The sequence below is a fragment of the Pipistrellus kuhlii genome, unplaced genomic scaffold (assembly GCF_014108245.1).
Source record: "Pipistrellus kuhlii isolate mPipKuh1 unplaced genomic scaffold, mPipKuh1.p scaffold_m20_p_10, whole genome shotgun sequence".
NCBI lineage: Eukaryota > Metazoa > Chordata > Mammalia > Chiroptera > Vespertilionidae > Pipistrellus > Pipistrellus kuhlii.
In genome coordinates this window covers 36,314,326-36,340,538 of record NW_023425405.1, presented here as the reverse complement: position 1 = coordinate 36,340,538, position 26,213 = coordinate 36,314,326, and the positions used below count along the sequence as shown (strand labels likewise).

General features: G+C 42.4%; 1 protein-coding gene across 2 annotated transcripts in view; it reads right to left on the bottom strand.

Moving 5' to 3' along the window:
* Positions 1–26,213, bottom strand: part of SLC25A13 (solute carrier family 25 member 13) — a 152,010-nt gene that overhangs the window by 26,239 nt on the left and 99,558 nt on the right. For both annotated transcript variants that reach the window (XM_045578417.1, XM_045578418.1), the window contains 3 exons: positions 22,347–22,399; positions 20,666–20,746; positions 1,608–1,748 (listed from right to left, as the gene is read on the bottom strand). In XM_045578417.1, the coding sequence (XP_045434373.1) occupies positions 1,608–1,748; positions 20,666–20,746; positions 22,347–22,399 (275 nt within the window). The remainder of the gene's footprint in view (positions 1–1,607; positions 1,749–20,665; positions 20,747–22,346; positions 22,400–26,213) is intronic.

Genomic DNA, 26,213 nt, shown 5'->3' with positions numbered 1-26,213 from the left:
TAGTCCGCCAGAACCCAGAAATTTAGAAAAGAAACTGATTTACCCCCCCCCCCAAAATGATCCATGCTGTGCCTGTTGACAATTCTGTTTATTCCTTGCAGCTGGACAATAACGTGGTAAGTGAAATAGCTAGAATATTGTGTTCCACCGCAAACACTCACAGATTGAGCATTTTAAGGGCTACATTGAAAAAATCGGCGTTATCTATCCCAGAGCTCCACAGACTCCAAACTATAAGGCAAGTTCCCTACCCGCCCTAAAAACCAGCCACCGGAAAAGAGGGCATCCCATTATGTTCGATCCTTACAGAGTCTCAGATGATGGGGTACTCCTCCCTCATTCGACTTCGAGAAGTACAGGAAGGCAAATGAATGTAACTGAAAACAACCCCAACTATGACGAACACTGATGTGTAGCACGGTGAGCTGCAGACATGAGTAATAAGGAAAAGGGCAAAAAAGTGCACGTGGGGGTAGGAGCTCCCAACATGCCATGCTGAATGTCAACACCCGGCATTTAAAGTTCACGGCAAAAAGCAGTGTACCTTTCTACAGGATGAGTGGAGGACAGGGCAAAAAGAAAACAACCGCCCTGACATTGTGTGCACAGAGTGCAGAAGTGGCCACCTGGCATAAAGATGAAACACTGCAAAACCACGTGGGTGACTGAGTCAGAAAGTGGATCAAGTGGCCCTGGCCAATGCTGTTCAGTGGTTAGCGCCAGCCAGAGCACAGAGGGATCTCGGGTTCAATTCCCAGTCAAGGGCACACACATTCTATGTAAATAAACAAAACCTATGTTAAGTAGACACTGGCCTTCTCATCCCATATATATCCCGAAAGGTTTACTTATTCAAGTTGGCCATGGAACGTTATTAATTTTTTTTTTAATTTTTCTCATTGAAAACTGATGACACCTCATGTGTGCTTGGGTGTATATGAAAGAAGTTCTAGTATGTTCCATTATACCTTCTTTGGGAGAGGAGTGTGAATCACAAATTTTAAGACACTTCTAAAAATTTGGTTTCCCAATCATTCTGAAAAAAACTATTTTCTACGGGAAAAAATGGTTAAGATTCAACACAATTATGACAAGTTATCCATATATGGACAGGACTGGGATGTATAGGATCAGAAAATACATTCTTGATCTGGGGTGGACTTCTTACCCTGGGCTCAGCATACCTCCCTAGAGATGGTCCCCTGGGATCGGGCATCTCTCCTGCGTGGCGGACAACACCGAGAATCGGGAATCGCTGTATCAATAACAAACCCAAAGAAGGCTCCAGCCAGTGTGGCTGCACAGACCTGCGCGCTGAACAGCACCAGCGGGCACCATTCACTCCAGCCAGCCTTGACTTGTGTATTTCTAAGGACAGCTTTTTGGTGGAGGGCAGGAAGGGCACCTCCTTCTCACTGGCATGAAGGTGCCCTGTGGACGGCAGCAGCTACAGCTCAGAATCTTTATTACGTAGCGAATGCACCACACCAGACCACAGACATGGCAATGACCCTTTCCAGGCATGGAAGCATGAGGGATCGGTTTCGAACAGGGACTGGTTTAGGAGACGAGCACGCAGTCAGACAAATGACAGGAAGGAAAGTTACCTTGTAAATCCCAAAGAACCCCAGGTCCCTCACGACAGACAGAGCACTGACTCGGGGGCCGGTGGTGATTTCCCCAGCCACTTGCAAGCGGATCTTGACGATTTCCAAAGGGTTTGTGAAGATCACCTGGGAACCGCCTGCCTAAAGAGGAAAAAAGAAAAGTATGATCAAAGCAGGGTCATGGCAAACGGTTCAGGAAGAGGTGAGTGATCATCCTCAGCGGAGCTCTGAATATTCTAGCCTCAAGAGGCCGCACTTTCTATCCTTGTCCCATCAACGAAAACAGTCAGTGATGATGAGTTCAAATCAAAATACAGTGACTGCCAAGGGGGCCTTGGCTTTGAGCCGCGTGATGGCGGTTGATTGCCCTTTGAGGACTCTTTGTCACTTTGGGGTGTGAGCTCTGGTCATTGTAGGCCCTATCTCCTCCGTGTGAAGGTCGAAGGAAAGCAAAGACCAGAGACTTAGCTGAAAACAGAGAGACTTCTGTTGGCCTCACCAGAGACCTCACCCTCAAATGACAGAGTCCTTGAAAGGCAATCAACTGCCATCACAGGGCCCAAAGCCACGGTCACAAAGGCAGCGATAAAATGGAAATCCAACAGTGTCCGTCGGAATAGGAAGGGCTTCCTGATTTCCTCAATGACCCACACGTAGCCAGTAAACATGAACACTTATAATAGATGAAAGCTATTTCTTTCTTCTCCTAAAAAAAAAATCAGGGCAATCATCAAACACTATTTTCTGGAGTTACACAGTATTATGATTTTATTTATGTATTACCTGTGTATAGAATTATTCTTTTCATATAAGATAAATGTCAAAGTAGCAAAAATATGCATTAAATCAATTACGGCCCCAACTTTGAACAACGTGTGCTATTTCATTCCAGCAATGGCTGGGTGCCACTCCTCCGAGATCATCAGTGGAAATCTTTAAAGTGCACTCTAAGGGAAATTTTAAGCTAGCTATTTTGAAGCTAAGCCTATATTTATCATAAGCAATTACATTCCTTCTTACTGTACTTCAACTTGTTATTCCTTGTCACAAATATATTACATTTTCATACCATCCGAACTGAGGTCGACACACAGTTCTAGTTCAGAGTCTTTATTATGTAGCGAATGCACCGAACTAGACCACAGACAACGGCACATGCAGCTTAGGAGATGCCGCCATGGCAACGGGCACAATTTGGGTCAATATCATCTCCAACTACTTCTCGCTAGAGCCTTTGATCCTATTCACCAATGCACACACGCGGACGAAATAGCCTGCACTAATCAAAACCAGCTACCGCAATGGTCTCTGAAGAACACCGAGGAATAAAAATGAGGGACAACATAAACATCCAGCGGTAAGGTGAGGATTAAGTGAATTCGTGTATGCCATGCAACGAGAGTCTATCCTGCCAATGAAAAATGATGGCGACCGCTCACTTTTATGTGAAGTGAAAACTCTGTGTCAATGCATGGTCACCTGCCCCAGCTCTGCCCACACATCACATGGGAGAGACACACCACACCCGTGCTTCTGAGGTGGCAGATTACAGACGGTTTATTTTATTTTCTGCTGTATTTGTTTTATTTCTTCTACACAGACCATGCGGTTATTCTATAAGGAAACCTACATACTTCTGCCTAACTTAATACACATGGCAATCTCCTCCTACTCCAAAATTTGCATTCATTAACTCTTTAAATCAAATTGTTTTCCCATTTTTACCAACTTCATACCTTAATCAAGACATACGTGTTCTTGAAAACAGACCTGAGAGTTTCCTTTTCTCCATTAAACGTTACAACGGTTTAGACGAGTGGTTCTCAACCTTCCTAATGCCGCGACCCTTTAGCACAGTTCCTCATGTTGTGGTGACCCCCGACCATAAAATTATTTTCGTTGCGACTTCATAACTGTAATTTTGCTACTGTTATGAATCGTAATGTAAATATCTGTGTTTTCCGATGGTTTTAGGTGACCCTGCTGGCGGTTCTCTGCCTGTGGGTCTATATAGTGTAGAGCCTCACACCACTAGAAAACACATATTTAATAACAGTTATTAAAGGGTCGCGGCATTAGGAAGGCTTAGAACCACTGGTTTAGACAGAAGGCAGCGGAGGGCTCCTGAGCCTAGACTTCCACACTGCCGCATGCGCTTCTGCTGTGTTTCGCCCATCACCTCCATCTCTCCTAGGTGACTCTCCGGAGCAAGTAATCTTGGCAGGAGAAACCTGGGTTGGATTCTTCAAGATTCAGGCCCGAGAAAGGCCCTTCTGACGTGGAAAGGAGGTGAGCACATCCAGGAGCTGGTCCTCCGGTCCGCACAAGGGCGTTCTGCTCCCACTCCTCCAGGCCCCAGCGCAGCCAGGTTGTGCTCCAAGCAGCTGCAGCCTGCAGGCAGGCAGGAGACCAAGCCTCACGGGCTACAGCCCTTGAGTATTTTGTGTGTTTGCTGCTGCCCCTCTCTACATGACAGGAAGGGAATCCAATGTGGCAGGATGAAGAGATGAAATGGCCTGACCTAGGATCTGTGCTAAGCACACAGTAAAGATTATGTTTGTGCTTCTGACCTGGGCTCTCAGGTTGTGCAAATAAGTAAAAATTAAAAACAAATAATTTTGGGGGGGCAAGATTGCTCAGAAAGATTTGCTGATCTAGAATTAGCCAGAGGCTGATTTCTAAAAGCTCAAAAGTGGGTAAGACCATGCCTACCAAGGGTAGGATGGATAGTGGGCGGTGCATGTTGATCTTGAAGAACAAGGCAGGAACTCGGTGCACACTTAACAAGCATTGCCAACAGCAGGGAAGGAGGCAGCCGAGTGCCCCAGGTGAGGACCGAGCCTCTGCCCCTTTTTGTCAAACTATCTCACTTCTTATAAGGATCAAAGAGAGGGCGGTTGTGTTGCAGCCAGCACAGTGCTCAAGACACAGCAGTGACTCCGAACACGTTGGTTGTTTCCTCCAGCTTCTAAGTTCATGATTCTCCTTCCTGGCTGCATATTACAATCGCTTTTCAGAGCTTTAGACTTCCAGAATCCCCATGCACTGCTGGTGGGAATGCAGACTGGTACAGCCACTGTCAAACACAGTATGTAGTTTCCTCAAAAAAATAAAAAATGGAACTGCTGTTTGATCCAGCAATCCCACTTCTAAGAATCCTGAAACATCGATCAGAAAGAATATGCGCACCCCTAAGTTCACAGAAGCTTCATTTACAATAGCTAAGATTTGGAAACAGCCCAAGTGCCCATCAGTAGATGAGTGGATAAAAATGTTCTGCTGCATTTACAGCATGGAATTCTATGCAGCTGTACAAAAGAAGACTCTCTTAACTGTTTGAGACAGCATGAAGAGAGCTGAGGAACATTATGCAAGGTAAAATAAGCCAGTCAAGGAAAGACAAATATCAAAGGGTCTCACTCATAAGTAGAACCTAATAAACAAAATAAACTGACAAGCTAAACAGATCCAGAGACATGGAAGCATGTAACAGGCTGACAGATCTCAGAGGGGAGAAGGGAGAAGGTAGAAGGGGCGGAAGAGATTAACTAAAAAATGTATATGCTTACTAGAGGCCTGGTGCACGAATTCATGCACAGGTGGGGTCCCTCACCTGGCCGGTGACCTCTCACAATCCGGGACCCTTTGGGGGATCGGCAGCCTGACACCGCCCCAAGGAATATAGTAGTGCATGAAGCAGCAAGCGGATGGGGAGGAGCCCAAGCCCAGGCGGGCACTGTGCCACTCCCACTCATCCCAGCCCTGCAGCACTTGCCTCTGCCTCTGCCTCTGCCTCTGCTCAGTAGCGCTGCCACAGAGGTGGGAGGGGCTCAGGCCGCCACAGATGCATTTGCCAGCCCTGAGCCTGGCCCTCATTGGTCAGCTGAGCAGTGCTCCCACCGTGGGAGCACCTTGATCACCAGGGGGGCAACTCCTGCATTGAACGTCTGCCCCCTGGTGGACAGTGCACATCATAGCTACCGGCCAGTCATCCAGTCGTCAGGTCACTTAGGCTTTTATATAGAGAGATATGCATGGCCCATGGACACAGACAACAGTGTGGGGAAGGCCCAGGGTGGGGCAAGAGCCTGGTAGAAGAGTGTAAAGGGAGGAGGGAGAGGGGGAGGCATCTGTAAAATACTGTCAATACATTTAAAAAAAAAATTTCTAGACCCTACTCCAGACAAATTAATTGAGAATTTCTGTATCTGCCCTTTGAAAATGTTCCTTCGTGATTGGATGTACAAGGGAGCTGAGAATCATTTCCATTCACTACATCATCTCTAGGATACCTTTCCATCTCGAGACTGCTTTATAGGGCCTATTTCAAGTTGTGATTTCAAATTCTAGCATTCCGTGTAACTTTCATATGTTTTTACATCTGACCTCATAACAAACTTTTCATCCATATCCAAGTGGTACCACTATTAAAGGGTATAATCCTTACATATAGAATTGATGCCTTTTTCTTCTTTTTTTTTTTTTTTCATCTTTACTAATGCCTGTAAACGTTAACATTATATACAATAAAATAAGAATGTAGACTCAACTCCCCACACCCCAGGCCAAACCATAGGTATCAGTTCTTTCAGCACAACAAAGGGAATTCTAATCACTAAGGATGATACAGAAGTCAAATCCACCCCAGAGAGCTGCAGGGAACAGAAGCAGCGGGAAGAAAGAGTACAGTGATACGAGGGGAAAATAATGATGTCCTCGTTACCTCTGGTGGGCTCGGAAATAAAGAACCTACAGACTCCGAGTGGCACACTGTCGAGGTGCCAGAGATGAATGGGTCCTTTGGAGTCAGGCTGGAAGGAAATGAGACTCCAAGGCACCAAGAGAAGATGCTTATCAGATGCACGGTGTCCGGGCATCACCACGACTTGATCACTGAGCCCACTGCCTGCTGCTCTGCTGCCTCCTGGTCTATTATCCATTCACAGTACTTTGCCCGGGTCCCTCCTTTGCAGAGATCAAAGGCAGCCGAATCCACGGACAGGAACACCTATTGTGCGCCATGTCTTTGTGTCCCTCATCACCTAAAAGCTCCGGCTGTGTGAAGATGCGGTTCCTTTTGTGTGTGGGCAATTTTGCCACAAATCATTTCCTGGTGACTTTCCAGAGTGCGAGGCATGGAGGACAGGGGAAGATTTTCCATACTAGAACTGGCTCTGTGGGGCAATATTATATTTACCGTGGGGACACTGACTTTTCCACAGGTTTCCTGGAACATTCTTTGTTACTGAAATTTTTAGTTACTACCCAGGATCTGGGCCCATCTAAAGAGAAATGCATATATGACCGCAGACTTGTTTCTGAGATCTAATCAATTCATTTATGTGTCTGCCCAACAAATATGTATAAGCAATTATGTTCAAAGTTTGTCCTAGGAACTGTGAGGACACAAGATGAGTGAGAAAGCAGTTCTGTTCTCAAGGAGCTTGAAACAGGAGTAAAATAATAAATATTCCTTAAGCATCCATCATGGACTATCAGCATCTTGCTTTGCATGCATTATATGTACATCTTCAGTCCACTCAAGCAGTGGTATTTTTTCCAGATTTTACTTAGGAGGAAATGGAGGCATAGAAAGATTAAGGCAACTGTTCTGGGTTGAACTGTGTTCCACCAAAATTTAAACAGTGGAATACTACCTCTCGTGAGTCAGAATGTGATTATATTTGGAGACAAGGCCTTCAAAGAGGTAATTGAAGTAAAAACGAGGTCATAGGGGTAGACCCTAATCCAATGTGACTAAAGTGTTTATAACAAGAGCAAACTAAGATTCAGACACCTATGTGTGTAGAGAAAAGACCATGTGAGGAATAACAGGTGGGTTTGTACCCAGCCTATTACCAAAGGAACCTGGCAATCAAAGATGTTATATATCACCCTGGCCAGGTGGGTCAGTTGGAGCATCATCCTATACACTAAAAGGCTGCAAGTTTGATTCCTGGTCAGAACATATACCTATATTGTGGGTTTGATCCCCAGTCAAGGTGCTTACGGAAGCAATGGATCAATGTTTATCTCTCACATAGATGTTTCTCCCCCCCCCCCTCTTTCTCTTTATCTCCCCCCTTCCCTTCCCCTCTCTTTAAAATTAATAGAAACATATCATCAGGTGAAAATAAAAACCAAAATCATACATTAATTATATCTTTACAGGAAAAATATGGAACCACTATACCAAAATATCTTTCACATTAACATTGTTTTATAAGTAGCATTAATAAATAATGGTCTAACATGAAATGACTACAAGTAAAAATTAAGAAAAATACAGATTTTTTTTAAAAAAGGGACACAAGTATTTGAATACTAGAAAAACAAAAGTATTAATAATTAGACCAGAAAATAAAAAGTTGTTGTCAATTTTCCAGTAGGATAATTTAAAATGCAAATGTAAACAATGTCAATCCTCCTATAAATGGATATAATAGTCAAATGTAAAGGTGTCAATTTTTCCATAAATTCATTTAAAAGTCAAAGCAATCTTCCTAAATAAAATCTCAACAATTTTTCTTAAAGATGTTTGAAGTCAGGAATATTCTGAACAAAACGTCATATGGAGACCTTTGCATCAGTATACGTTAACACCCATTTACAGAGTCAGTAATTTTTAAAAATGGAGTCCAAGACTAGAAAAATAAAAGAAGCGGAGATATGTTGGGCCTTAAGTTCCTTGAAAAGGTATTTAAGTGCTGTTCATGGCACAGTGGATGGTAGAGCAGATCTCTTTCTGTCTGTAGCTAGGAGTCCCTTTCTGCCCAACTCATGGATCTGGGAGCATCCTGAATCACTACAGCTTTCTAATCTTGACTAAGGGACTGGTTTTGATCCATTTTTGCATCAGTCCCATGGAGCTCGAAGCAGAATACAGTTAATCCACCTTTCTGAGCGAGTCTCCAGCTTGTGTCACCTCTTGCTTCAGGAGTTGTTCTTTTTACCCTTTAGTTACAGAACAGTTGTTAACCAAGAGGTCCTACAAGAAAGTAAGAGCCTGAAGGTAAATGAGAGGCCAGATTTTGTTGCTTAAAATTCAAAGACTGGTAAGGGAATTCTCACTGACCAGTTTGTAAGGATTTTTTTTACAATGCCTATGTTCTCCAAACCATGGGTCCTGACCTATGAGGCCTCTCCCAGCAGAGGGAAAGACAGCCCAGTAAGGACTCGTGTCCCTTCCCTTCCCATCTGCCACTCCGGAGATGATAACACAAAAGCACAGAACGCTGTCCAAAGAAGAGACAGAATTTGAACCTAAGGCTGGCCTGAATCCTAACCCAAGCTCAGAACCATTGTATTGATTTTCTGAGTGTCAAAAAGTCTGTGCTTGAAAACGATTCGTTTAAGTTGCTTTTTTTTTTTTTCTTCCTTTTTTCTTTCTTTCTTGTTTAAACAAAGTATCTGCCTGAATCTTGGGTTAACCTGATCACTTACACTTGAATTCCTGAGACTTGAAGGGACTCTGTATTGGAAGAGATAAATGATTCAGAGACACTAAAGTACATCAAGAAATATGGAGGAGAGGTTTTTCTCTCCCAAGTACAATATGATAGACTTTCATCAGATGCATCAAACTTTTCTTTGTAGATTTGGCAATAAATCCTAAGGAAGCCCCAAGTCCTTAGGGAGTAAAATCCCTAAATCCTGCCAAGTCTGAATCCTTGAGGAATAGTTCAAACTCAGACATGTACAACTAGGACATATTTTTAATTTCACTCACAAGGGCTTACAAAAGAATTACACTGGTGTGAGTTTTATCTAAATATAGCACAGGGGCTCAGGATAATAGCAATGGAGTCACAAGAACCTGGATTTTAATTCGGCTTTATCACTTCCTTGTCTGTGACCTCAGGCAGTTCCTTGCTAACTCAGATCTCTCATTTGGACCAAAGAGTTGACACCAATTCAGACTCACTCTGAGGGCTTCCTAAGGCAGAAAGTACCAACTGTCCAGCATGGTGACTGACACAGAGCAATGGGTCAAGAAATTAGGAACTGCCGGGGGGGGGGGGGGGGGGGGGCTGCAACTGACCTAGCAGCCCCCCCCCCCACGGCTGACAGCCTAGGCTTTGAAAAACTTCTATACCTACCCACTCCAAACTGATGCCATCTGTAAAATGGGCACATGGACATTAATGCTCTTCATGCTTTCCATAAATACTCTGTGTCCACTAGTTAGTAAGTATGAACAAGACTGACAAAGATCTTACCCTCATGAAGCATGTAGTATCTTAGCTGTTATTTACAAGAGTATGTGTGGATTAAATGAAAACATACCTGAAGCTTTTATCCCAGTCTCTAGCATTCTGCAGTGCTCAATCAATGGTATTGATTACTATGAATTAATGTAGGATAGAACTCTACGTAGGTGAACTTAACTTATCAAACTCCTTTAATGTAAGTACAAATGAGTTCTCAAATGATTCTTTCCCTGGAAACCTGTAAGTTAACCTTTCTTTCTGAGGAAAGCACAGTTATACTGAGGATTAATAAAAGTAGCTATGCCAGGTAAAGAAAGAAGGGGAGAGGGAGAAGAACACACCTTAGTGAGTAATGGGTGATGTAGTAAAGCTCAACATAATTAAATTTAAGCTGACATTCAATAAATTGTGGGCATTTTTAATTCTGACATACTTTTGTGACTGAGAAATGGTTAGCCATACCCTACTGGAGAAGCTGTAAAAAAGTCAATGGCCAGATTGTAACCTGATTGGGTAACTACAATAGCATATTCCACCACACACACTATGTTTGTGGGTCTGCTGCTCCATTGGGGTGTGGACTGCCCCCAACACTGCAAATCATCTTGAAAACGTGAAGCACTGTCACAAAGGGACTGAAAGGGAGACTATATTGTGTGTAGCACAAAAGGTCCCCCAATGCATTCCTCTGGCCAGGTAACGTGACTGCTGGAAGTGAGGGCAACACATTGACCTTAATGGTCAAGACAACTTCTGATTTGGGGAGCTTTTAAAGCTATCCCCCCAAGTGGATGCTGGATGCCTCATCCTGCTATCAGTGCAAATGAGACTTCACATGTCCATATGACGGAATTAGCTGTCGTGATTGCTATCTAAAGTCCACAAGAGCAACCAGTCAGGTAATGGGACTGTTGACGCTACAACTATGTCAGCAGGAACCCCTAGCATCAGGCCTCTCAAATGAAGAAGGGCCTATAATCTTTCACATGATACAGTCCTCATGGCTAGGAGTAAAATACAGGTTTTTTTCTTATAATACCTCCTCTCTGAAATGGGCTAGGCAGACAGTCTGCACAGAATCTGAAGTGTGGCTTCTATCGCAGATCCTAGGTTAGCTTTATTTCTCTGTTTCTTTTCCACAATTTTGCCGTCCCAACTCCTCTTGCCAAGCTCTATAATGATTTACTTCATGGTTAACACCCTGATTCTGCATAGATAATTTTATTGTAGGAAAGAATTTCAAGAAATAAAATATTTAAAAAGGCAACACAATCTTAATGTACTGCCTAATTTCTCCACTCCAAGAATAGTGACCCTCACAAAAATGATCTTAACATACTGTAGGTCTAATAATTGTGAAAAAGTTTTAAAATTGATTTTTAGAGAGAAAAGGAGAGAGAGAAACATAGATGTGAGAGCAGAACACTGATGGGCCACCTCCTGCACACCCTCCACGGGGAATCAAACTATCAACCCCGCAGTACACATTATGATACCCAGCCAACTGAGCCACACCAGCAAGGGCACAAGTTATATTTTAAGGCTATCCATGCCTTAAAAATGACTGCACATTATTACCACAGGAAATGGCATAAAATATCTAGATATATTACCAAATGGATCAGTTTAGGATCCCCAGTTCATACTTCCCCATAAACCATTTTCTTTCACCTGTTACGAACTTTCTCCAACGCTTTACTAATCAAGATAGTATCCCCGAACATATTTTCTCATGACCTAGGGAGTTGAATCAAATAAATCCTGTAAGATGAAAAGCATGCTTTCTTATGATCCCTCCCCCACATACACAACAACCATTAGAGGCAAATCTTGAGACTACGCAGAGAATATTAAGTCTTGTATTTTTAAAAAGTCAATTTCATCATTAATCTGCTGTCCACGGAAAATAGCAGTGTATTTTTTTAACATAGTGTAATTCCTGCTATATTTTAAAAAGCATTAATGATAACTGTAATTTAATCACCTCCCTTTAATTTGAATTCACATGGTAGATACTTATAGCTACTTAAAAAATTAAGTGGCAAAATGTATATGAAGAATATGTATCTTGATATTTTAATTATGCTCAATTGAATGTACTTAGATTTAAAGTGCTTTTCACAAATGACATGTGCTAAGAATATGTAATTGCACACTGACATTCTAAAATGTGTGCTTACATGTGTCAAAAATAGATTAACATGAAGTTATGAAATATGAATTTTTTAAAAACTAAAACCCAAGTCCATTATTTTGATTATTTAGATACAAATAAATTTGTTACTACAAAAAAGGTCTACACTAGTAAATATATAATGATTTTCATTACATATAAAATGCATGCTTATGTGATGATACTTTTGATTTTTTAATAAATTGAAAAATAAAGATTTCTTAAGAAATCTAACCTTCGACACATTTCCCATTTACCCTCTGAGTAACTCAGTGTTAAATGGAGAATTGAAAATAATTTGTATGTAGTACTGGTATTATCATCATACATAAAAACCGCAAGTAGAAAACAAATAGTCAGCAGAGAGCAGTGCATAAATTAAATAAAATGCAGTGCTTGCCCAGCTGGTGTGGTTCAGTGGTTAAGGGCTGGCCTATGAACCAGGAGGTCACGGATCGATTCTTGGTCAAGGCACATGACCTGATTGTGGGCTCTATCCCCAGTAGGGGGCATGCAGGAGGCAGCCAGTCAATGAATCTCTCTCATCATTGATGTTTCTCTCTCTCTCCCTCCCTCTCTCTTTCTCCTTTCCTCTCTGAAATCAATAAAAATGTATTTAAAATAAATAAATAAAAGTAAAATGTAGTCCCCAAAAGAAGTCAACTGATGTTCATAAGCACTAAAAACAAGCACTGACCAACCCACAGAGAAGCCAGCAAACTTGAAGGAGCATGAGGCCCAGAGTTCATCGGCTCCAACCAGCTCTGCAAGGAAATGTCAGACTTGGTGCCTTGCTAGAGCATCATCCTCTTCTGTAATTAGGAAGAAGTCCACCTGGACAGCTGAGGAAAACAACAACTTCATTTTGACCCTTAGTGTTATGGGCTAAACCGTGTCCCTCCAAATTTTTTGTTGAAGTCCTAACCTTGCATCACAGAATGAGACTGTATTTGGAGGTCGGACCTTTAAAGAGGTAATTTGGGGTAACATGGAATCATATGGGTCATAAGAACTCGGGTCATATCAGACTGGAGTCCTTGTAAGAGGAGGAGATTATGATACAGACAATACACAGGCGGAGGGAGGGGGAGGGAACATGTGAGGACACAGTGAGAACATGGCCATCTGCAAGCAAAGCTAAGGGGCTTCAGAAAAAACCAAATCTGTGGACACCTTGATCTTGGACTTCTAGCTTCCTTAAGTGTAAGAAAGCAAATTTCTGTTAAGTCACCACATAGCCTGTGGTCCTTTGTTATGGCAGTCCCAACAAACTAACATATACCTAGTTAGGCTGTACATAAATGTACATCTCCAATAAAGCAATACAGAATTTTCTCCCTTGATTTGCTGTGTAAATTAAGCTCTGAAGGAAAGAAAAAAAAAATCTGTCATTACATTTTTTAAGAACTTTGAAAAGAGAATAGATTCTCACCACTTTAATGTTTTTGAGACAGGCACCAAAGTGAAATTTCCCGTTCTTAATTTCTTAACTGCATGGTAAGGCAGAAAAAGGCTATACTGTTTACACCTTTTATAAATATTAAATTTCACATTTTCAACTTCATAGGGTAGTTATTTTCAACGTTTTTCATCATGGTGCACACAACCTAATTACTAAAATTCTGTGGCACATCAAAAAAACATACTTTTTGCTGATCTGGAAAAAAAAAAAAAAGTATTATTTTGATTCATTCACACCGGACAGCTATTATTGTGTTGGCTGTTGTCATTTTTCCATTTGACAATCTAAGGGAAATGAGGCAATGGCCCTGACTACATCATCAGGTATTGCATGTTTTAAAAATTCTTGCAGCACGCCAGTTGAAAATTGCTATCGTAGGGTTTTCATAGGACTATAGAAGCCAGGCCAAGAAACCAAAGTAGAATTTGTTTGACTGACACTAAAAAGCCATTAAGTTACAGACTTGTCAAATATATTCACGCGTGGGCTCTGCCTGGCAGACATGTCTATTTTGACTACTATGACCAGAATCGTTTAATGATTCACAGACCTTCAGTGTCTACAGTACCTTAACTGTGTGAGAGCTATGACCCAATCTATCTTCATATTTTCATATCACGACAAAGCCCTCCCCCATTTATTAGAACACCAGAACGATGGCCTGACATTGGAACTGTGTTAAATCAAACAACTCTAAGACGTTCCCCAAAGAGGGAAAGGGAGGAAAACAGAAAGGAGACACCTCACTGGCTCAGGGTCCATCAAAAGCTGAACTTCCCTCTAATAAAATGACATTTCTGAACCACCCAAGGCAGCCCTTGGGCAGGCAGGTCACCCCTATGAACCCTCAGTGTCATCAGCTATCTCTTTATTTTTGCCCAGAGCCAAGCAGAAGTCTAGAGAAAGAACGTTTCATAGAAGAAGACAGGCCACATAATTCTTATTCCAGCCCAGTGCCTTAGTCCCACTCCTGTCCCAGAAGACTTTTGGGGCAAACTGTGATGGAGATGCCTCATTGGCTTCTCAAAAACCTCCAAATTTAGATATTGCCATGACTAATTTTATTATTATTATTATTATTATTATTATTATTATATTATTGGTAGTTATTGCCTCTCTCTTTCTCTATTTTTTAAAGACTTTCTTTTTTAGAGCAGTTTCAGGTATGGAGGTTTCCCATATGCCCCGTCCCAGACATGCATAGCTTCCCCATTATCAACATCTCCCACCAGAGTGGCATCTGTATTACAAGTGACTGACACATCACAATCACCCATTCATACTTTGCCTTCTATTGTCAGTGTTTCAGATCTTAGCCATTCTAATAGGTGTGCAGTAGTATGCCATTATTGTTAGTCTCTTTTTGCTTTAAAGCAACTCTTTTTTATGATTCCTTCATGACTCTGACATCATAATTTCCCATTACCCACTCAATAAAATATTTTCTACTAAAGACATAGGCAATAATGAATAAGCTATAGCAAATACCCCATGTGGCTTGCCCGCATCCTATTCTTAAGATTCTACATTTATCTGGTGGTTCATTTATTTGCCATTCTGAGAAACAAAAAAAATAAATAGGAAATATTTAAGGTTAGTTCCTTCACTGAGTGAGCATGGAAATCCTTTCTTGTGAAACAACCTGATTGGGAATCAAACCTGCAAGGAATGATGCTCCAACCAACTGAGTCACCCGACCAGGGCAGCAGGACCCTAACTAACAAGATAACAGGTCATATAAACTCTAAGCCTTAGAGTCAATAGAGTTGGAAAACAGGAATAAACCTTAAGTACAAAGTAAGGAAATTTACACTATTAGAACTGAGGAAATATGGGCAGCTTATTTTGCTTTGTTTTCTACCACAGCTTTAATATGATTATTCTTTTCATAGTTAAAAATCATAATTACAACATACTGAAATACAGTAAATGTCTGTGATATGATCTTAACTAAAATATGTATGTTTTAAGTTTGTAAAAGCATGGAAGTGAATGAAAAGCATTGCAAATAATGTAAAACTTAGGAAAGCAAAGTTAATTTAATTCACTTAATCTTGCTGTAAGTCAACTACTAAAATAAAAATTGCCATTAATGAACAACAACAAAAACAACAAAAAAACCACCCTAAAAACAAAAAGAAACCCTTACAATACGGTCTTACATTCTTCGGAGTAGGCAGAAAATACACCCCAGAGATTATCCCAAATAATAGCAATAATAAAATTTGATACAACTACCAATTAGATTTTCATTAAACTACAAATGAATTATAAAAATGTAAGCATTTAAAAAATGACCTTATTTCCCAAGCATCAACATAATACATAATAAATCTTGGCTACTTGACATGCTACATAAGAGTAACCCCAAAGAAATTCAATTTAATGAGTAAGCCTCATGTCATTCAATATTTATAACTAGGATATGTGCACAGAGACTTGCACAGAGAAATAAAAACTCTGTCTTAAGAAAACTGCTGTGAAGACACATGTCCACAGAAAAGCCTGGGGAGAGAAAGATCACAAAAGCAGAAATTAGCCCAGTTCGCGTAGCCGGTCTACCTATGAGTGTCTACCTATGAACCAGAAGGTCATGGTTCGATGCCCGGTCAGAGTACATGCCCAGGTTGCAGGCTGGATCCCAGTAGGGGTATGTAGGAGGCAGCCAATCAATGATTCTCTCTCATCACTGATGTTTCTCTTTCTCTCTTCCTCTCCTTTCTTCTCTGAAACAAATAAAAATATTTTTTAAAAAGGTACAAATTTATTTTTATAATTATAAAACAGTCATGGGGATGTAATGTACAGCATAGGGAATATAGTCAATAATGTTGTAACAACTATGCATGGTGCCAGGCAGGTACTTGAAATATCGAGAGAACACTTTGTAAAGCATAAGCTTGTCTAACCATTATGCTGTCCACTAAAACTGATACAAAATAATATTGAATGCACATTGGAATTTTAAAAAAGATTTAAAATAATCCACTCCAAAAAAAAATGGGGCAAGCACTTGAATAAACATTTCCTAAAAGAGGGCATTCAAATGGTTAACAGATATATTTAAAGATGCTCAACATCATTAATCATGTATCTCCTATCTGGACCTCAACAAGTCCTTCTTGACCTGCCTCCCTGCTTCCCACTCTTGCCCCTCCTACAAACCATTCTCCTTGTAGAAACTAAGATATCATTTAAAAGCACAAAGCCAGGCTTATGGGTCCTCTGTGCTTAAAAATCTCTAATGAGAGAATAAATTTCACCAATAACATGAGCATATCAATTATTTTTTCCAGTTAAAATGGCTATAAACTCCCATTAGCATTAGATATATTTACACACACGCACACACACACACACACACACACACACGTGCATGTATGTGTGTATGTATCTCAATGGAAAAATACAGTGAGCCTATTATCAAAGGACTAGATGCTCAGGGCACAGATTCATGCACATTGAAAGGAAATTAATTAGAAGGTGGCGGGCAGGGGCTTGGTGGGGCTGGGCAAGACAGGCTGACATGCCCTGGAGCCAACCTCCCTCACTCCCTCCCCAGCTGGCCGCACCTGGAGTGGCATAGGGGCTCAAAGGGCATCTGTGGAGTGGGGTCCCTTCGAAAGGTAGGGTCCCTCAGCCTGGACTACGGGGATCAGGCCAAAACCGGCAGTCTGACATCCCCGAGGGTCCTAGAGTGAGAGGGCACTCTGTAAAGTTGCTGTCGCTCAGCAGCTCCTGCGTTGAGCATCTGCCACCTGGTGGTCAGTGTGGTCATAGCTACCAGCTGGTCAGCCGGTTAGCCATGCACTTAGCCTTTTATATATATATAGACTAGAGGCCTCATGCACGAAATTCATGCAAGGGGCTTGGTCCTCGGAGTCGTAGTGGCTTGCCTCATCCCTTGCAGCCTCAGCTTCATTGGTAAGCTAGGGAAGGTCCTCTGGAACATTGTTAGGCTGTCCAGTCTAATTAGCATATTATGCTTTAATTATTATAGATTGTTGTTCAAAAGTCATGCTCACTTATCTTTCCAAAAATTATTATAGAATACTATTTTTATTTGTATGTGAATAATTTTTAATAATATGAGCTTTATAAGACAGAGGTTCATATGTTTTGACATTTTTTTCTGGTGAATATTATTCCATTTGTTTTCATTTACTAAGCTGATCAGCATATTTATATCTCCTTGAAACCAGTCATGGCCCCATTTTATCTGATGACATTAAGATCAAAGGATCACAAGCTAAAAATTCCAGTCCCCTCGGATTCCAACTGGCTATATACCACTAGATGCATAGAAGACAGTCAATTCATACTTATTTTGTGGAATTAGGGACTGTAACCTACAGACCACATGGCATGACATATGTTATTTTTTCCTAAAGTAACAGCAACACAGCAATAACAACAATGTACCCAGAAATTATATAGGTAATTACAGTCACCTGAGGGTCCAGGTCTCTGTCCAAACTCCTACAATTTCTGGCCTAAACCAACATATGGAAAAAACACACATAATAAGATCCTTTCAGATTTAGAGTCTATAAACCCCAGGCTCAGCATTTTAGCTTCATTTGAACTGTGTTGGATATAACACTACTGGTAAGTGTGAATCTATACAAATGCTCGGAAAACTGAAGTCAAATTTTTCAATGTTCTAAACTGTAAGTGTGCAAAAAATGAGTTTTTAAAATAGATTCACCCTTTTGTGTGTGTCAATGAAAGAGAAGAGTATTTTTAAATCACTTCACTCAAGGATATTATTATATCAAACATAAATGAATGAATAGGAAATAATTTAATTCCGTTTTCCTCCAAATTTATTAACATTTTTGTTGTACCTCAAAAAAAGAAAAAAAGAAAAAAGAAATCAAACCTTATAGTATAGTCTTACTTTAGCTAAGCACTGTGAAGGTTATGAGACCAAGACCTCCCTGAATATTTTCTGTTTTTACAGAAAACAGAGCATAACACAGAAAAGGCCCTCTTCAAAGAAATGAGTGGCTTTGATTACACGTGCAGAAGCCAGCCATGTGTACTAATTCTCGGTAATAATGAAGCAAGGTGAGCTGCCCAGGGGCTTAAAAGTCAGCGCCTGGAAATGCCTGGGTGAACTAAGCAGGGGAACCGCTCATGTGACACAACTTCTCAAAACCCTTTGTATTCCCAATAGGACGGACAGGCTAGGCTGTGGGCTCACAGGGACTTTCTAAGGTGTGTAGCTGGCCCGGATGATCAGGAAAACTGCCAAAGTCTGCAAAGGGAGATGCTCCTGCTGTTAAAAAAAACACACCATAAAAGTGGACTCATCCATCCTGCTCCTCAGGGAGCTATAGAGGACTGGATTGTTTGCTACCTACAGGACTGCTTACCTGCAAAATAAACTCTTACTTTTTAAAGCCATGCCAGGGGGAGAGGAGGGAGAGTGGGGAGGGTGAAGGGAGAGACAAAACAGGAGACTTGAAACACTGAGGACCACTGCCTTTGAGATGAAGGATGGCAGACCTCATTTCACAGCTATTTTAAGTAGCTGTAAAGCCCGAGTGGCTCCAATTTTAAGCCCGTGTTTAGATCAGGCTTGAAGGAGGGCTGCACCTCTTTACAATGACGAGGCACCACTCTAGATGCCAACCTGGGCTTTTGTGCTTGAAGTGGGCGACCACGCAGGAGACAACAAGACCACCTAGGGGAGACACTACGTGCCACAACAAATCTCCTTGGCACCCAGACTCCTGTGTGGGCAAAATGCTTTCATTCAAAAGAAAATAAATCTCTAGATTATTGCCAAAATCTTGAGCCACATCACATCATTAATTTCACATTTTAAATTCTTAACAGAGATATATAATCATGTCTTTTCAGCAGGTTTAAAACCAGACTTTAATTAAAAAAAAATAATATAATATAAAACAAACCCACCTGACCTACTGAAATGCCCTGCTACCCGGGCCCCCTGGCACAGCCTGCAGGACAGGCTGGGTACATCCTGGGGATGTGCCTGTTTCAAATGAGAAAACCTAATTACTCAAATGGAAACCGTGTTAAATGAAGAGCAGTTTCTGCAGCTCCTAATATTCCTTTTGGTTATTATTCTGTGTACCCTTTTTATTGAGGACATTAAAGGATCCCTTTTTCCTTCTAAATGCTCCTAAAGTTACCGGACCAGGAGCTCCTACCTGGCTGCCTACAACAGGTCAGTGATCAAACAAAAAGGCAGGCACAGCCCCAGTCCGTCCACCTCTTATGAATTACCGGGAGCCAGGACTTCTCAACTCCTGCTACATTCAATGTTAAACAGGACAATAAGCCCTTGCCAAACAAAGGCATAATAGTCTGAGGTATTTGCCCGGCTTCTAAACTCAACAATTTTCAAGCAAAGATTATTTTATGAAAACCGTTGCCTGAACAGAATGAGCTAATTAAAAAAAAAGTAAATGTGACCTCACCTTTCTTTATAAGAAACATAGGTTTACATGAAGAAAAAAAGAAAAAAAAAATACATATATACACACACACCACTATTGCACTGCCCTGGTGATCAAAGCCCATTTATTTAACCAACCTTATCTTGGAATAGCACCATTCTTTGTGTAAGAGTTTAATTTACCCAAAGTATTTACATTCACATGAACAAACCTGAACATGAGATAAAACGAGACGTGTTTTGCTGAGCTTAAGAACAAGATGCAGGGTGTTCATCCACATAAAGAAACAACTCATTCCAAGCGCTTTTGATAATGCAGTGCGCACTCAGCCGGTTACTTCCCGGGACCCCCCTCCCGGAGGCATGGGGAAGCCTGGAGAGCTGCCGACATCGGGGAGCTAAAGCAAAGCAGAGAGCTATGGCCGCCGACTTCAAACCGCCTGACCCGGTAGAGAGGGCCCGAGGAAAGAACGTCCTAAAAAGGTTAGCAGAAAAGGTTTTCCAAAGGCCAAATACTTCTGCCCCAAATGACTTCTGTGGCCGACCCGCCCGCAAGCAGTGAGAAATGGAACAGGCAGGGCTTCGCAGGCAAAAGATCGGGAACATTTACCCTTCCACCTCAGGATGGCTCACTTGCAAGGGAAAGCCGAGGAGCCCTAGGAGACTCTGCCTGGCACAGGATCTGTAGTTGAACAGAAGCCAGAGTCCACACGGGTTTAGCACGGTGGTGATAGGTGCGCAAAACAAATCTGTTCAATGCAGAGATCTGCAAAGGGTACTTACGCAGCCTCCAGCCAGAATTTCTGCGGCAAGTGGGACCGAACCATCTTTGTGCATGAATTTATCCCTCACGAAATCATTCACCTTGAAGAAAAAATATGTATAGAAGCCGATGAAAAAAATAAAGCCATTAAACACATGTAAACATACATTTTTAAATAGATGTGACTGTTTTCTGTCACTTTATTACAGTAATCATACACTAAATTAACTAAGAATCTTAAAAGGAGTTTGGAAAGTGCTCTGAATAGCATATAGATAGTTTTCAAAAGGATATATATATAAATATATATTCCTGATAGTTCCAGGAGAAAAAAATTAAAATGTTAATGGCTTACAATCCTTAAATTCAAATATGTCCTGCAATTACAATAGCATAAAAAGAGATATATATTGTCTGACTGGTATGGCTCAGTGGTTGAACATCAACCTGTGAACCAGGAGGTCACGGTTCGATTCCTGGTCAGAGCGCCTGCCCAGGTTGCAAGCTCGATCCCCAGTGTTAGAGGCAGCCAATCAATGATTCTCTCTCATCAATGATGTTTCTATCTCTCCCTGCCTTTCTCTTTCTCTCTAGAATCAATAAAACAATTTTTTTTAAAAAGAGAAACATGTTAACAATAGAGACAAAATGAAAACATGTGCCTTATAACTTAAAAACTGCTTTAAGGGGTTTGATTAAAAACCACTTTCAAGTCTTCTAACAAGATTTAATCTAAAATAACATTCATCATTGAGACAAACTTGGCTCAGGAGATTTTTTCTTTCAACTTAAGTCAAAATTCAGTATCTAAAAATTTTCTTAAGCATTCTCAAAAAACGTCAATAGCGTTAATTAACTAAGTATAAAATAGTCTCAAAATAGTATGCGCTAAAAGCAGTTTTAAGGATCGATCACGTGTTTTTGGAAGCTGTGAGCCAGGAAAGATTAGCTGTTCCAAGGTCATGTAATAAGATGGCAAAAGGAGACTTTCAAGTAGCAAAGCTACAAAGCCCAATCTGAAAGTGGAGTTGACTTCCTGGGCTTCATGGCCTGGGTGCTGTGCACGCATTAGCTCTCTGTTCCGCGACACTCAGTGAATCCCTACGTCTGCCCGATGGGAGCGGACACTGGAGAAACCACCCGATGAAGGATCAGCCTCAACTAGAGCTCAGAGCCCTCAACACGTGGCTCTGGCAAATGCTTGCAGAACATGGCCTACCCAGGAGTCCTGTAGACAGCACGTGTAACTGAATGAGTACACGCCCTGGAGGCAGAAACATCTGCTCTGGAATTCCAGTTTTCCCACTCACAACTGGTGTGAACACGGTAAATACTTAAACCCTATGAGTCTCACTTTCCTTGTCTGCAAACTCTGAGTCATACTTTCCTGGAGATGAAAACAGTCACAGGTAATTCATGCAAAGAACCTCGTAGGGTAGGGACTGAAATACCACAATGGCGCGGGGGATGACACTGGCGGCAACCACTAAGGGTCTTGCTCAAATGTATCACCCTGTTTTTGGATGGTCAGTGTGAAGTGGGGAAAAAGGAGAAGCTGGGTGTGGTGAGCGCCCGATGTTCAAACTTTATCAGTCAGCAGCTCTGAGGCAGCGCCAACCTGCTGCTTCCCAAACGAACTGTCTACTGGATTCCTGAGTGTGCAAACTCCTTTAATAAGAAGCATCCACTCAACAGACTTACTGTGAGTTTTATGGCCTTCTCTGGGGCGACTCCCAATAGCTGTGGCAACAGACCTAGAAAACAACAGAACGTAGAAGCATATGAAATAAATTAGCATTAGCTAAACAAATTAACAGCTCTCAAGAAGGGATCACCACCGAAAAACCGGGGCAATCTTTGGGGCAATTTTCTGCTATTACCTTTAATGAGAATACTCAAAATGGAATGTTTTGAGGACTAAGGTCTCACAGCCACATCAGGCCCAAGTCAATCCCCTCTCACATGCGGCATCGTTTGCACGTTAGGCAAATCAACAGGATTAGCGATGTAGGAAATCCCATGCCATGGCAAGTTTGCTCCTTTCCCTCCTGCCTCTGCATAAGTGAACTTTGGTGAATAGATTACTTTATTTTCTAACACTTTCCCCATACCCCCACCCCTAAATGCCCACAGTTCAACCATTCATTCTTCATTCATTCATTCGGCAACGATGACTCAGTGACAAGCACCAGGCAAACAAGGTTCTTGCTCTGACAGGTCTCAGATGGAAGGAGACAGTAACCACTGGGGAAAACTGCATTCCAGAAAAGGGAATCGATGGGACGAAGAGAGCAGAGCAGGAAGACAGCAGTGTGCCGTGTCACATGAGGCAGCACAGGAGAGGCAGGGAGCGGGCCGGATGCTACAGCCACAAAGCATGGGGCAAGCCCCGGGAGAGGCCCCAAGGGGCCAGGGGCTACAGCCACATCCAAGGCCAGGATCCTGAGCTTGAGAATGTCTAAGTCAGATGAAAACGGGAAGGTGCTAATTCATATTTTTAAAAGACCACTTCACATGCTCTGTAGAAAATAAACAGGATACACTGATGTTGTGTGTGTGTGTGTGTGTGTGTGTGTGTGCACGTGCAGCATGTGTGTGTGTGTGCATGAACATGTGTGTGTCAGGAAAGGAGACAGAGAGAGAGAGAGACAGAGAGAGAGAGAGAGAGAGAGAGAGAGAGAGAGAGAGAGAGAGAGAGAGAGAGAGAGCGAGCGCGCCAGACAGACACTGGGTTTGACTGCTCTTGTTCAGTTGTTACCAGAATACCAGGGTAGAATGAGGAAGGCCCTGGGGAGTTAACGGGTGTGGGGTAACAGATAAGAGGGAATTAACACTCAGAGCCCAAAGCGGAGGGGATGGCCTGGGACATGAAAGAGCTACTTCTAGGAAAGGCAGTGGATGTAATATCTGAACTAAAAAATATAATCGTTTGAACATAAAATCAAAGTCAGATGCCTTTTCTTGGAAACACACAGGAATCTCACAGGGAAGATCAGACCATACAGTTCCCCAGGTCACACTGCTGTCCCTGGGAGGGGCTTCATGGTCCTACCCTCTGTAAGTACAATCTTCTAGTTCATACAAGAAGGGCCACTTGGCGCCTGTTCTGAGAGACCAGCCCTGCCCACACCATCTTCCTGAAGCAGCAGCCTGGGGCCAAAAGTCACCAGATTCAGGGCGGTACCAGCCTGCAGATGTGTCAAGTGTCAAACATAATATGAGCTTATTATAAAGACAGACGGATGTGAGAGGCCTGGGCCCGTTTCTCAGCATCAGTTCCATTGGGGAAGGCCCTGCTCTTTTATTCAGGACCCCGGCACCCATCCACCGTGGTGCCCAGCTTGCCCTACAGCCCATATAGTGATGAAGAGGAGTACCAGCTGTCTTCATCATTTTTCTCGCTCTGTGGAAACCATTTCTCCGTGCTTGTGGCTCTACAAACAGGAAAAACTACACAGACCGAGAGAGCTTCATGTATTTTTAAAAAAGGAAGCTCATTTCATTGTGGGACAAAATGATGATGAGCATGCTGATATGAGTGAAAATTTTCTTAAGAAAGAGCTAACATTGTTTATGATGTGTTGGGTACCATTTCAAAGCACTTTGCAAACTCATTTAATTCTTAGAACTGCCCTACAGATAGGACACTAGGGCATACTGAGATTAAGTAATTTGGTCTGAATTATCCAGCTGACAAGTAGACTGGGATTCAAACCTAAGCCCTCATTCTCAAGAATCAATGCTTGTAGACCACACCTGCCTCTGTGCCTCTCACACCCAGACTCATCTGTCCAATCACACAACTCGCCTGCGTCCTGCGGACACTGGCGTCTGTGACATCTTCTCTAGGCAGCCCTGTTTTGAGCTTGTTTCATCCCTTGGGCCAAGCTGACTGAACTTGGGGAAGACTCTTAAAAGATATTCAGGCAAATTATTTCAGTGACCTGGGCCCTAGGCCTTGGTTCCAAAAGTGATGATGGCCAGTCAGGATCCTTCTCCCGAGAGTGGGATGGCATCCTTGGAGGTGACAGCCAGTCAGCACAGAGACACACCCTGCAGAGATCCCGTGTGGAGTGGGGAAAGTGGTCTGTGTCAGTGCCACGAGTACAAAAAGCAAGTGGGCTGGTGGAGTGAACCAAAGCAGCTCAGAAAATGTGACTAGGAAACCACCTGGGCAAAGCCAGGGCTCTTATTCAAAGGGAGCATTCTCTCCTAAACTTCGATCACTTATAGCATTTTTCTTATATCACATAACACGAGATGATATGATATCTGTAATATGACAAGAAAGCCGTATTATTGCTTCGTGAAAGAACATTAATTTCTACCAGTAAAATGCTGGGATAAGTTGGTTAAACTACATCTTAACATTTACAACTGCCGTGTTGCCCTCTGCATTCAAGTCAAGTGCCCAAATGTTTAGTTAAATATTTACTTGCTAGATGTATTTTCCTCGTCATTAAATTGTAGACCAACACCATGGATGGGTTGAAAGCACTGTGATTTAAATGATGATCTCTTGTCTCTGTAACTATCCGGTGACAGTCTTTTTTAAATGACTATTAAAAACCAGCCCACAGAGCCAAATGACTACACTTGGTTAGACACAATCACTTCAGGCAGCCTTTTAAGCTATTGAGACTCATCTTTCTCGCTGTAAATTTAGTAATGCACTGTGAACAGCAAACACACACACACACACAAAACAAAACAAAAAGGAAAACCGTGTGTTTATTTGTTCAGCAAACATTTACCAAATGCCTTCTGCGTGCTTGGCCGCGGGCGATGAACACAGTGGGAACCCTGCACCCCCGGGGAAATTCTCCGTTTGGAAGACAAGGGAAGCCTCGGTGTCCCTGAGTGCCAGCAAGGGGACAGAGCGGTAGGTCCTCAGCCCAGGGACAGTCCAGTGCGATGGGAACACAGCAGAGAGAACCACTTATCCTGCCTGCAGCAGGGAGAAACGCATCAGAGAGGAGACACTTGACCTGGATCTGTGAGGATAAGCAGAGACTCGCTGTGGAAAAGAGATACGGAGGGCAGGGTGATCCAGGCAGAGGGAAGAGGATGTGCAAAAATCTCAAGGCCATGGCACATCCAGGGCTAGGGAAGGTGAGGTCACAGGCCTGGCAATAAGGGACAGTCCCAGAGATAATGACAACAGGCAGGGCTTGGGGGCACTTATCACACACCAGGCTCCACGCTCTGTGCTTCGTGTGAATCAACCCATTCAATCCGCTCAACAGGAAGTCAACACCAATACACCAGCGCCTGTTATTTTTGCCCCCATCCACAGACCTCAAGGAGCCTGCCTAAGGTCACTCAGCTGTCAGGTGGGGGTCAGGGCTCAACCAGGCGGTCCGGCCGCAAGGGGGCTCCTACTTGGTCCGCTGCACTGCTTCTCTCCTAGGCCATGGGAAGGAGCTTGAACCAAATTCATTTTAAAACCGAGAGTGAATATCAGTAAAATATTCTAGAGGCAGGGGAAGGGCCGGAAGAGTAATCAGGAAGTTAAAGTAATGGAAGGCCCCCGGTTTCACCATATTTACTGAATAATGTCCACTCAGT